The sequence below is a fragment of the Pterocles gutturalis genome, unplaced genomic scaffold (assembly GCF_000699245.1).
Source record: "Pterocles gutturalis isolate BGI_N339 unplaced genomic scaffold, ASM69924v1 scaffold3769, whole genome shotgun sequence".
Classification (NCBI taxonomy): Eukaryota; Metazoa; Chordata; class Aves; order Pterocliformes; family Pteroclidae; genus Pterocles; species Pterocles gutturalis.
This window is the reverse complement of record NW_010132964.1, coordinates 19,348-32,705: the sequence shown is the minus strand read 5'-3', so window position 1 is coordinate 32,705 and position 13,358 is coordinate 19,348. Positions and strand designations below refer to the sequence as shown.

Genomic DNA, 13,358 nt, shown 5'->3' with positions numbered 1-13,358 from the left:
AATCGGAAACGAGCTTTAAGGATTCCACTGTGTTAGTATGTGTGTCTTCAAATCTGTTTAAGTTAATGGGATCTATGGAATTAGCTGAGGCCTGTCTTGGTTCTGAGCATCAGAGAGAAAGACTTGCTGGTTTATTCTCATTCTTTGCAACAAACAGTGAAGAAATAAATAAGACTTCTAGATAAAATCTGAGTTGCTCTGGAAGCATTAGAAGACTGCTGTAGAAATTGCAGTAAATCGTGATGAACACCAGCAGAATTATCTTGCAGTCTAAGGCATTTCCAATATCTAACTGCGTGTAAGTGACAATATAACCTGCCTGGCTACCAACACTGCAGAGTTCATTCCAAGTGCTGTTCTTGCCTTTGTCTCACTAAAAATTGCTCAAGCCAGCTTAAATCATCTAATAGAGATCTGATAATAATAGAGGCTTAACCCTGAACAACATCTTGACTTCAAATACAATTTTACTTTACGTTGAATTCAGGAGAAGCCATTTAAAAACATTTTCAGGAATGTCCCCACTGTAGATAATTTCCCAAATCCTGTGGCACCCTCACCTGGGTCAGGACTTGCGTTGGGCTGTGTACTGATAGAAAATCACCCCTAGGCACTAGTTCCATGTCCTCAAAATAATGAAATTATTTCCATGTACAGTGGTTTAGGTGCAGTCAGTGTATTCCCAGAGCATTACTTAGAGCTCTTCAGTTGAGAAGCTTTAGTATTTCTTCCCATTAGTCCAAGGGCTGCACTCAATACCCTCCTAAGATACAGTGAAAACATACTGGAAGACCTGATACTTGTTTGCTTTGGCCACTTCCCAAATAGCATCCAATTAGTTCATATAAAAATAAACTGAACCAATGCTTACATGTTTTTTACTAGCCTGATGGATTGACTTGAAGAGTGTTAAGACAACTTGTGCATTGACTGAGTCATTTTGTATATGTGAAATGTTTTACGAGCAGTTCAGGGGGGTTAAACTATAGAGCAACTGTTGATTTTCTGTATAGAGAAGTTTTGATATTCTGGTGATCCTTGATGAGGTTTGGGAGAGAGTAGCAGGTGATGAGAAGAAGTGGCTGAACAAAGTTTAGACAGAAAGACGTGAAGGGAGGGTGGAAGAATTCGGACACCAAAAAAAAAAATCTCATTCTCACTGTTACAGACAAATGTCTTTAAAGAGGCAGCTTTTATGTTACAAGGGCTCAGAGTGGGGTCCAGTTCTATGAAGGGGGAAAAAAACAACCTTGAGCCCTCAAAATGTTATCACTTCTGGTGCCTTAGAGATGCATCTTTCACTGCTGTACTAATTGCTGAGATTTATTTGGATATGTGCTTTGTATTTGAAAATATTATGAAATCAATTAATTCTTCCTCACCACTCTTCTAAAATGCTTATTTTCTTTAATGTAGCTGTTAACTGTCATGTAGTTTCCCCTTTATATTTCTAGCCACTTTGAGATGCTCTCATCTTGGAAAAAAATTAGACTAGTGTAGTGTGGAGGGAGAGGGGTGAGGTAGAAGAAAAAAAAATAATCTCTTTGGAGTTATGGCATGCTTGCAGTAACAACTTCTGGATGGTAGAAGATGCTGTTATGGTGTATACAGTGCTATTATATTTGCTTTTTCTAATTAGTTCTGTCGCTAGGTGACTCAAAGTATGATAAAATTAAAAAATGAGGCATTAAGAGGCTGCAGTAGCGGTAAATAATAGGCTTAAGTACATAGTAACAAAATAGATGTATGGTTTCTTCTGGATGCTGGAGCTGTACTTTAAGCCCTAATGATCTAGAACTGACTTAGCAAATAGGCGTAACCTAATTCTTGAAGCTCCACAGGCTTTTCTGGGGTATGCTACTACTCACTGTGCTTGTTTTAGAGACAGCAGATGAAATGAATGTAGAATATTGTTTGTTATTTTTGTTTTGATAGTACGTAGGAGATGCAGTCATTGTCTAGAGCATCTGGATGAATTTTGCCATAAGCTAGAATGTTGAATGTCTTTTCTTTTCTCTGAACTGTTGAAAGATAATAGTTAAGTATTTCTTGAAATAAAAAGGTGTACAAACAGGGGACTAATTTCTACGTGGAATCTCACTTGAAGACCGTGGAATCTTACCCCATGTTCTGGGTTGTGAAATAATTCAGAAACTCAAGTGAGACTCCAAGCTGATGCTTCATGCGCTCTCTGCTTAGGTTTTACGTATCCTCTGAAAGCACTGTGGTACTATTGAAGAAGGGGCCAAGATGTCTGTTTAAAGAAGGATAAATCTAGAATTCTGCTGCTAGCTTCTGAAGTTTAGGTTTATCTTGGTATATAATTAAAATGAACTGTGCTTCTATAGCTACAAGTTGGCAACCCACTTGCTTAATGACAGTGTTAGACAAGCCGGATTCCTGATAATTCAGTGACAGAAGATGAATTTGCGGAGGGCTTTGGATTGTTTGGTTTTTCAGCTATGCCTTGGTTTTGATTGATGCTCTTTGTAATTCTGTAGGTCCTCTGGTTGTTTCATGGTTATTTTTCTCTCAACAGAAAACCAATTAAAAGTCAAAGAAGAAAAAGAGGAGGTGGAGGAACAGTCAACAGAATTGGAAAGCCTTCCTCTTCCTGTGGTTAAAGAAGATGAAAATACACTGAAAATTGAGAAAGTGGAAGAAAAAGAAATTATAAAATTGCCAGTAATAGTAAAATTAGAGAAACCTTCAGAATACAATGAAGAAAAGCAAACTGTGAAAGAAGAAAGTGACTCCTTTAAAGAAAATGTCAAGCCTGTTAAAGTAGAGGTGAAGGAAAATAAAATAGAACCAAAAGACTTTAAAGAAGTAAAAAGTTGTACAGACAAAATAGCAGTTCATGAGCCAGAGAGGTTAGAATTTTGTGTTAATGTTAAAACTCCCCAAGAAATTGTGGATAAATCTGTGGAAGAAAGCGAGAAACTTAAAAATGACCAGCAGGCAAAAATACCGCTTAAAAAGCGAGAGATCAAGCTGACAGATGACTACGACAGTCCGATAAAGGGACCCCTATGTAAATGTGTTACTCCAACAAAGGATGTCTTGAAGGAAGAAGGGAAACCAGAAGAAGAAACTTTTAAGAGAGTCCCTACAATTACTGCTTTATGTCCAGATGGGAAAGTGCTAGTAAATGGAGAGGTTAGCTGTGAAAAAATAACCCCAAGTGTCATACAAAATAACAAGTCCGAACACTCTGCTGGCACAAAGGATGACAGCAGCTCGTTAAAAGAGAAAAATGGAAAAAATGGAGAAAAAGTGTCAGACTCCCTAAATTCTGTTAGTAAAATCATAAAAGCGTGTGAGGTTGAGAAAAATGCAGTAACTGTGGTGAAAGAGATCGGGACTGTGGCCTCCGGGGTTTCGAATCAGAAAGTGCCTTTAAAGGAGGAATCTAGTCCTGTGGAAAAAGAGTCCCTTGCCAGCACAACTACTGAAATGGTAGTGGAGGAGTCTTCCAACTCTGAAGACTGTGCCAAAACAACTGAAGAGACAGTAGCCATGACAAGCAAAAAGGACAGCCTATTGCCACCCAAAGAATGTTTAGAGAAGCTAGAGGTGTCCACAAATGCATCTCCTCCTGCAGAACTGCCCAGCCTTGCACTGGCTGATGAAGAGGGTTTGAAAAGTAAAGGTGAGTCTGAGGAGAAACCTGGTTCTCCAAAAGCTGCTGAGACACCCCCTTCATCTAATTCTCCCCTGACTTTAGAGAAGCCTGTTTTGGAAAAGGAGGCCTCTGAGAGTAAAATGGCTCTACCTGAGGAGAGCAAAGTAGAAGAAATATCCAGCCCTGAAAAACAAGAGGGAGAGACGGAAGCTGCCAAGACAGAGGCAGACAGATTAGATGATGCCCATGCTTCTAATCTAGAGAACTCCTCAGAGAGTAAAAAGGAATCTCCACAACCTAAAAGCAAATTTAAATATAAGCTAGTTTCTGAAGAAGAAAGCTGTGCAACAGATAATAAAGAAATAACTTCTGAAAGACAGAAAGAAGGAATTAAATTAACAATCAGGATCTCCAGTCGGAAGAGAAAGGCAGAAACCCCGCCAGAAGACGTCAGTGTTGGCCGCACGTTGAGGCGATCTCCAAGAATATCCAAGCCTACTCCAAAAGTTGTGGAGACCCGGGATCAGAAACCTGACAAACAACGACCTGAAGAGGAAGAGGAGAAACCTGCAGCAGCACAAAAACCGGAACGAAAAGAAGATGCAAAAAAACAAGAGAAGGAGTCAAATTCTAAGGTTAACAAGGTAATACAGTTTTATTACCCAGGAATAGAGAGTCCCCACAGTGTTATTTATAAGAAGAATATACACTTATGTAGGAATATTGAGGATTGTGTTCCTTTGGTCAGATTTTGCAAGGAACTGGCTTTGCAGCCCAGTTAGTGGACTTGACAAATGTTAAAAACATCCCCTAAGAGAGTGTTGACTTTACTGGTTTATAAAATCTGTCATTTAAACTAAACTAATTAGACCAAGTCAACCAGAGTGAATTCTTCTAAGGAATGAAATGATCAGACCTGAGTCAGTCTGGCTGAGTGGCCGAATGGAGACTTCTAGCTCCTGTGGATTTACTAGGTGGATACTTGGTGTCTGGTTAGTCAGGATGATCGTAAGCCAAAAAGGAGACCAACAAATGGCGAGGAATAAAAATATTATGACTTCTGTTTCTAGGTGAAGCTGAAGTTACTGTTGTGGTGAGTTCATGATATAATTTAGCTTTTCTCATCCATGGGATATACATTTTACTTTGGGTGGAAGTATCTTTTTTCATGATAAACTTTTGCTTACACAGCATAGATCTTAAAAGTATGTCAGGTAAATATAACCCAAAAAGCTAAACGTACATATGTATAGTGTGCTTCTAAATCTATGTAATTATGAACACCTTTTATTAATTTATAGTCAATTTTTTCTGAATATGGAGTACAAAAGTGAAACAAGGAATAAAGAATATTTTTAAGTGTAGTCTTTTTATATCAATTTGAAATCCCATTAATTTTTTTTTACTGATTTTTGTAGTTACACCAAGACATTCACTTATTTAGGAAGTTTTCTTTCACATACTGCTACATTGAGTAACCTTCATAAAATGAACAGTTGATTTTACAATGATTGATAACATTTATACTGAAAAAATTTGTCATATACATAAAGAAACAAAAATAATTTTCACTTTAAAATTAATTTAAAAATTTTAAATAATAGTGATTCTAAGTCCTGCGAGTAGTTTTAATTTTGAAGTGCTGTTGCTACAGGAGTTTTAACTTTATCTCTGTTTTTGAAATGTACAGGCTCTAAAAACCCTTAGTTTTGCAGAGAGATTTTAAAATAAATATGGTAGAGGAAGAATTTTGAAACTAGTAAGCTTCTGTCATTTTCTCGAGACAAAAAATACCCAAATCTTTAATAGGCTATTTTATATTTGTTTTAAGGAAGGGCCTTTAAAAAATAGGTTTGAATTATGATGACATGATGAAGCCTAAACTTAAACTATTATGGATTTAAAGCATATTTGCTACTAAAGTTTAGTGAACAGTAACACCAGTAAAGAGCTGGAAATTAATGTTAAGAACCTGAAACAAAATACCAGTTTGACAAATTTGTTACAGTCTGTCCTGCAGGATACATACACCATTTGGTACATTGTAGTTTATTCAACTTGTTCAGGTCAATGAGTAGTTAGCCAAAATTGAAAAATGTTTTGAGTTCAAAAAGCTAGAAAAGATATTTTCCTTTTTGGAAATTTTCCTTTTCTGGTGGTGAGAACCAGTTGTGAGAGGATGATGTCTACGAGAAGCAAGTCAGTTAATGGGAAGAAAAGCTTTTTCTGTTTGGTGTGTTGCTTTCAATATAAAGTATCGTAGTTGCAGAAAATAGTAATACAAAAATTATATCCTGAATTTTAATTGAATTCTGGTTTTCATTCAAAATATACTTTAAACAAATAACTAGTAAAGCTTAAAGCATCTAGAGAATAAGAGATGTCATTGTCCACTGTTTCAAATAAGAAGGTGGAAAGTCCAAGTAAATGCATGGTAAGATATATGGTTGCTTTACTCAGGTAGATATGATACAAAGTGGTAGATGGTGCTTTGATTACAGAAAAAAATCAGGTTTCACTTCAGAAAAATAATGGAAAAATACAAATGTGAAAGAAGACCTTGATATAAGTTATGCACTTAAAAGGCACAGTGATTTTATTTTAGAATAGTACGTCAATCTTAGGGGAAAGCACCGGAAACACTGACATTAATATACTTGTTAGAGTGCAAACATGTTTCCTAAAGTGAAATGAAAGACATAAACTGTAGATGGGGGTGTGGGGGAAGACATTATTCTCTTTTAATTGAGGAAAAAGTCAGTTTAATAAATGTGGAATTTTACCATGTTCACAAGCAACTTTACCTTGTCAAAATAGAAAAAAAGGGGCTGGGTTACAAATTTTCTGCAGGTAGATATGGATTTTTCTCCCTTTATGATCCTGTTGCATTTTAAGGCTCTTTGAAAGGCATTGTATTCATTGAAAAACTCCGTTATAAATATACTGCAACTGTTCTGCTTGAAATTAATCACTTCACTGTAGAGAAAGATATTTTTTAAGGTCTGGGAAGAAACTCTATAAGCTTCCTTTGTGTTTTCTCTTTGAACTGGTATGTCTCCTAGAGAAGCAAAGTTCGATGGACAGGTACGCGAACACGTGGCAGGTGGAAATACTCAAGTAATGAAGAAAGTGAGGACTCAGAGAGTGAAAAAAACTCTGATGAGGAGGAGGAAGAGGAAGAAGAGGAGGAAGAAGAAGCTGCACCTGCTGATGACGATGAGCCATGCAAGAAGTGTGGCCTTCCCAATCACCCGGAGCTGGTAGGCTTCTGGGGAAAGCTGCTGTTGGCTGTTGTGTCAGATTTGGTGGATTAGTTTTGGTGGTATCTGAAGGCATCCTTTGGGGTGGCGGGAGAACACTCTCTAGGTTTTAAGTGGTAAACTTGTGACAACAGGTTAGTTTACCTTCAATAAGGAAGGAAGGAATTTATTTCTTCTATTTACCACCTCTGAAGTGTCTTCATTTATGAAGTATAACACAATTTAGCCTCACCCAGACTAATTCTCAGTGTGCTATCTCAGTGAATACAGAGGAGAAAACATTAAAAAAAAAAAAAAAAAACGAGCAGTGCAATGTGTGCTTGCCAGTGTTTTGTGACATGGTCACAGCTCCGTAGTCATCCCCGCTGGATACAGCTGCACGTTGCCCTGAGGACTGGGTACAGCAAAATCCCGTGCAGAAGGAGCACAGAGAGCTTTCACTGTTTCTAGCATTATGGTCCTGGTTCATCAGTAGTAGATACCATCATGAATTCCGCTCTTTATCTGGGAAATCATAACGTGCAGTCCTGCTGTGAATCCACAGAAGAAGCATACTCTCAGGTGTGTGACAGATGTCCCAGATAGTTGGGACAAAATTCGAAATTGAGGATGTTCGAGATGAAAATTCCAATAGGTACACAGATTATGCCAGTTTTGTTCTTCAGTTTTAATGGAAAGGGATATCTCAAGATTTAACCTGCTAAGTATGAACTCTAATAGTTCCCAGTTCTGCGTCCCTCCAAGAGTCTGCAAGGCTTTGTCTCTACCGTCTGGCACATAAAATCATCCAGGTTGTGGAAACAGCCAGGTTTCCTTCATGTGAGTGTGAGTGCACAGGGAAAACACTTCACAGCTTGTCCAGATGCAGTTTTCCACTTAGTCCAGGATCTGGAAAGCATTACCAGATCCCTCACTATGGGCACACAGTCTGTGTAGTCCAGTAGCGCTAAGTGCCTGAGAACACACAGGAAATCCGGTGTTAAAATAGAAAACTGTGATACATAAACTTCCCCATAAAAACCACCCCTGGCCCTGGAAACATATACTGATAAGCAATACAGGATTTTTTTGTTTTGTTTTGTTTTGGCACAGTCTGAAGTATTTATAAAGCACTTCTGTGTTGGCTGGTGAAATACTTGTGGAGCTTGTTACATGTTGTGACTGCCAAAAGATTCTCATGATTCATTCTGTTTCTCCAGATTTTGTTGTGTGACTCTTGTGACAGTGGATACCACACAGCCTGCCTTCGCCCTCCCCTGATGATAATCCCCGACGGAGAGTGGTTCTGCCCACCTTGCCAGCATGTATGGTTCCTATTTGACTTCACTTTTCTGCTTTTCAGCTTTGCCTGCGGTTGTGGAGATTTGCTGGGAGTTTATCAAGTTCTTTATCATTTTTTTTTCTGTTAAAAAATAGACTGATGAATATTAGGGATGCTGATCTTCCCCCTTGTCCATTCGTAAAACTGAGTTATGTGAGGTGCTTTTCCTTTCCTTTGCTTTTTTCTGTTAGTGGTGAATGACTGAGTGTTGCTGATGCATAGATGGGAATCTCCAGCCACGCTGGTCTTCCCCAATCCTTGGTTAAATTACCTCAAGACTAACATAGATTAAAAATATAATGTCTTAATTTTTCCCAAAAGAAGCATTATGTTAACATCCTGGAAGGGGAAGCAGTGGGCAGCGGGGGATGGATCAGTGGCCAAAGCAAGCAGCTGTTTCTGAAGCTCTGTTCCTTCTTCAGAGCCATTTGCTCAGAAGCTGGTTAGAGAAAGCTGCTACTTCTAGTGAGTCTCATCATATAGTTCTCCTCTGCTGGGAAAGCCAGCGTTGTCCTTATCAAGTAATAGACAAGTATGAACGTCTTTTTTGAAGGTTACAAGCTCCTTCTGCCAAAAAAAATCAGTGTATGTGTCCAGTTTCATTTTAAAGAGCATCCAAAATAGTAAGATTTGCAGGGGTGGTGCTTGGGAGGGTAAGCCAGAGAGTGTTTGATGCTAAGTGATGTTCTTGATAAATTAATGGAGAACCATTTATGCACATTAGCAGAATAATCTACCTGATCCCAAACCCCTTCCTTGCTTTTAGAAAAATTCTTTCTCAGAAGGGCTGTTGCCCTGCAAAAAGCTAACCACGCTGGACGTGGCATTAAGTAGTGATGATCTTGAACGTGTAGGAAGGTTTTCCTTACACAATTTGAGATTGCAGCTTGCAGTTAGAGCATCTCCTTGCTCTGTGGCTGTTTAGTAAATTTTAATATGAAAAATGACAGATTTGTGAAAGGGTGAAGATCATCCTTGGAAGCAGTACGATGATGGCATTAACATAAGGCACAATTTGTCCGTAAGAACTCGTGTTTACATATAGCTCCTTGAGTATTAAGTGGTGTTCTGAGACATGGAACACTTGGTAAGAAAATGATCCTGAAGTGTTATCTCCACTTTTTAGTGTGGTGTCCACAGACTTATGTGTTCTCCAGAGATTAAGAGAAGGGACAAACAGGTATTGCTGTGTGTGTATGCACTCAGCTTTGCGTATGTCCATGAAATCCTCAGGTTTTTTGGAAGCAAAGTTGTCAATACCAACAAAAATGCAGTACTAATTTAGTAGTATGTTTATTCTAAACATCTTTAATACATTAGGCACATTGCTTTTGACAGTCAGTGCCAGTTACTGGGAGGATGCATCTCTGTAGCAGTTCATGGTGAAGGATGTGTGTTTTAGGAAGACAGTCTTTGTCGTAAAGCCTTGTTCAGCGAAGAGGAGCCTTCAGTGTAGCAAGGCACTCGCCCTTCTTCCAGACATTAATGTGACAAATACAGAAATAGCCAATGAGGTGTTGGAATATTAGATGAAAATAGTTGGTTATGAAAGAAACTAATACTGTGTTTCATTCCCTTAGAAATTACTCTGTGAGAAATTAGAAGAACAGTTACAAGATCTGGATGTTGTGTTAAAAAAGAAGGAGCGTGCAGAACGCAGGTACTACTGTCTGGTTACACTCACGGCCTTTCTCAGCAGGGCGTCTGCCGCGCTCCTCTAACTCCCACTGCCTAGCTCAGAACTCTTCAGCTGGATCACATCTTTCTTGAAGTATGTGTGGTGCCCAGGTGGCACCAAGTTCTCCAGCTCGTTGTGAACTGGGCTGACTGCTGCGGCAGGCTTCCTTCAGTTCTCCCATAAACTGTTCTGTTCACACGTCCATCTGTAGTGATAGTTATTTCTGCAGCAGCTTGATGCTTCTGAGCTTCGTTCAGGCTGTCCTCCTCTGGCAAAGAATCGCTGCGTAGGCAGTTATTTGCTCCCTGATATTTCTAGAGTTGATTGTTGCTGTCCAGGTCTAAAATGTGGCACTCATCTGTTTTGGATTGCATCCAGTCTTTGCGTCATTTTCCCAGTTCAGTGTGATTTTGAATTCCCATTTGATCTTTCAGCACCTCCAAAGTTGGTGGTTGATATGGATCTGACAGTAGAAACTTGATCACAACATTATTATTTTTCTGTTGTTTTTAATTGCTTTTTACACCTCAGTTCAGTCATTTCTGTGGTGCTCACAATCTCCAAGTACTATTGTGTGTCAGAACTCTTTGGAAATCTCTTACATTATGCATGCAGGAAAATGTAATCATATGAGATTTAGCACGTAATTGCAACTAAAATAACTGTTTTCAGTCGAAGTATTCTTTTGGGTGCTTCTGCCTGTAAGAGCTTCAGATGCTCCTAATTACAGCATTATTTTAAATATCTGCAGTCTTTCTGTAAGCTTATTTTCTTTTTTTCTCTCCTAAAGAAAAGAACGATTGGTGTATGTGGGTATCAGTATTGAGAACATCATTCCCCCTCAGGTACGTTACTGTGTCTATGTTGTGTTATTGTTTTATTTTCCAAACTTCTTGTGGAAGAAGTTTTTCAGTGGTGTGCTAGTAGCATCTTGGAAAGAAAAATCAACCTATATGCAGGTCAGAAATAATTCTAGGCACTTTGTTTTAGACTGAGATTGAGTTTAGCAGAGAAAACAAGGGAACTTTATAGTGTTTATTAGAGCAGACTGGTGCTATACAGAGTCCTGTCAGTGGAGGACTGCAGAATCATAGAATCATTCAGGTTGGAAAAGCCCTCAAGGATCATCAAGTCCAACCGTCAACCCAACACCACCCAACCCACTAACCCATGTCCCCAAGCACCACATCTACACGTTTCTTGACCCCCTCCAGGGATGGTGACTCCACCACATCCCTGGGCAGCCTGTTCCAATGCCTGAGCACTCTTGCAGTGAAGAAATTTTTTCTAATATCCAGCCTAAACCTATCCCTACTCGTTACAGCTGGGTTTCGAGTAGAGTGCTCTGCCATTCTGTAGTTTATAAAGGTGGGATTCAGTTTATTTAACTCTGGGGTCTGCTGTGTAATTATCTAGGTCTGAGCTAATTGTTATAGCTTTCCTTTGGAACTGATGGAAACAAATGTTTCTGGTGTATGGTTCTTGGGTGGGAATATGTCGTATCTATTACAAGTATTAAATTTGCCTTCAACAAATGTATATTGAAGTCACATGTAGTTAAAAGCTATAAACATTATTTTATTAACAGATGCTTTATATAGTTTCCTGTTACAGAAGAAGAAAAATGTTTTTACTTATGTGGAGAATGGCCTCTTCTCGCTTCTTAAATACATCTTAAAGTGATTGCTTTGAAGTCTGAGACAAATGTCTTTGTCTGATACTATAATCTTTTCCTTGCATAAGAGTTTAAAATGAAACCTTTGTTTGTTTTAAATGTAGACTTTCCACTCTAACTCACTGTAATAAAGCCAACTTTCTCCCTGTCTCTGGTTAACAGAAAAATGATAACAGATCTCACAAACTTCAAAAGCGTCTCTGTCTGGAAACAAATATTTGAAAAATTCAGCCTGGGGGCAGATTTTTTTTTAATTAACTTGGAAACAATGTCATAAAATTAACCTGCATGGTATTTTATTAAAACTGTACCATGTAAAGGTGTCCCTCTGCTTGTTCTGTGGAGATGCTAGCAACAATTTGTTCAGTTGCTGCACTTACTAGTCCTGGGAGCATCACCTGAGCCATGATCTCAGTGATACAATAGCCTGAACCCTTAAACTCTGTATTTGCAAAATTATGTAGCCAGGAAGGGCAAAATGTGTTGTGTTGGGCATTGGAGATTTCTAGATTATATGAATATTTGTATTGTAGGAGTTCAGTAATAGCGCAGAGGGAGCGGTGAGATAAAGCTTTTTGACACTTCTGTCTTACATGAGCAGGAGCCAGAAATACCCGAAGGTCAAGAAGAAAAGAAGAAAGATTCCAAAAAGCCAAAATCAAAGCTGCTTGAAAGGAGGTCTACCAGAACCCGAAAATGCATAAGCTACAGGTCAGCAGCTTGTTTAAATAGCTCGTAAAACACAGAAAAGTCATACTTTCTAAGCAGCCCGCCGCTTCTCATGCGTACTTTTACATTTAAAAGAGAGGCCCAACTAAAGCGTCTTTATTCTTTCCTCTGAATACTGGTTATGTGTGATGGTTTTAAAAGCATATGAGGTGGTATAGTGAAGGGATGATGCATTAAAAAGAAAAAAAAAGTGTATGGTACTTTGTTCAGGAATACTGGAGAAGGTTTTGGTGCTACTGCAGTTTCTGGAGTAAGTTCAAGCTGGTGAATCATACATCTCCTTTCTGTTGATAGGGAGACTTATGATTGAGTCTAAAGGCCTTAAATTCCCCTCTCTCTTTTTCCCTCCTTACTGCTTCTCTACATGAAAAGGGCATGAAACTTAAAATGAAATTATGAGAGAGGACATGTAAAAATGGTCTGTAACTTTGCAGAGAAATTGTGATGATAAAAATGCAATTAGGAAATTAAAATTCCAAGATATTTCTAGACTCTGCATCTGAAAGTAGAACAGGTCACTAAAGTTTCCAAAATTTATCATGATCTTAATAGTGTCTTTTATTCTCAATGTATTACGAAGGTGTTTTATAAATTATTTTCTAAATAATACCTTAAGATGCCCCAGTATCCTTTTTAGTCCACCAGGCAAATACAATATATATATAAAGAGTATTACCTTTCCCACAGTACTTGCTTCATGTAGAACTTTTTAGTAAAAAATAAGAACATTATAACTTTCAAAACCTTCCAACAATAGCCGTGATGAAACTCGTACTCAACCTGGTTTTGCTGTTGAGGAGAGGCATGGTGCATGTTTACGCTGAGTTTTCCAGCCTGTTGAGAAAACTCAGTCTGACCTTGCTCAGCTGTTGGTTTTGGGTAACTTTTAAAATTAACAGCAGAAGCCACCCAAATGAAAATCCCATTGTTGCCTTGGGAAATTAAGTATTTCTGTAAGGAGGATTATGCCATGGGCAAGATTAATGCAGATTTGCTATTATGTTCATGACAGGTCAGGCAGCATCTGACCAGGAGAAAAAAAAAATCTTGCCTGTAGGGTATCTGGCACG

General features: G+C 38.5%; 1 protein-coding gene across 1 annotated transcript in view; it reads left to right on the top strand.

Moving 5' to 3' along the window:
* RSF1 (remodeling and spacing factor 1) overlaps positions 1–13,358 on the top strand; it is a 31,623-nt gene that overhangs the window by 8,019 nt on the left and 10,246 nt on the right. The window contains 6 exon segments of the mRNA XM_010081044.1: positions 2,540–4,269; positions 6,688–6,885; positions 8,085–8,189; positions 9,787–9,866; positions 10,675–10,729; positions 12,161–12,270. Of these exon segments, the coding sequence (XP_010079346.1) occupies positions 2,540–4,269; positions 6,688–6,885; positions 8,085–8,189; positions 9,787–9,866; positions 10,675–10,729; positions 12,161–12,270 (2,278 nt within the window).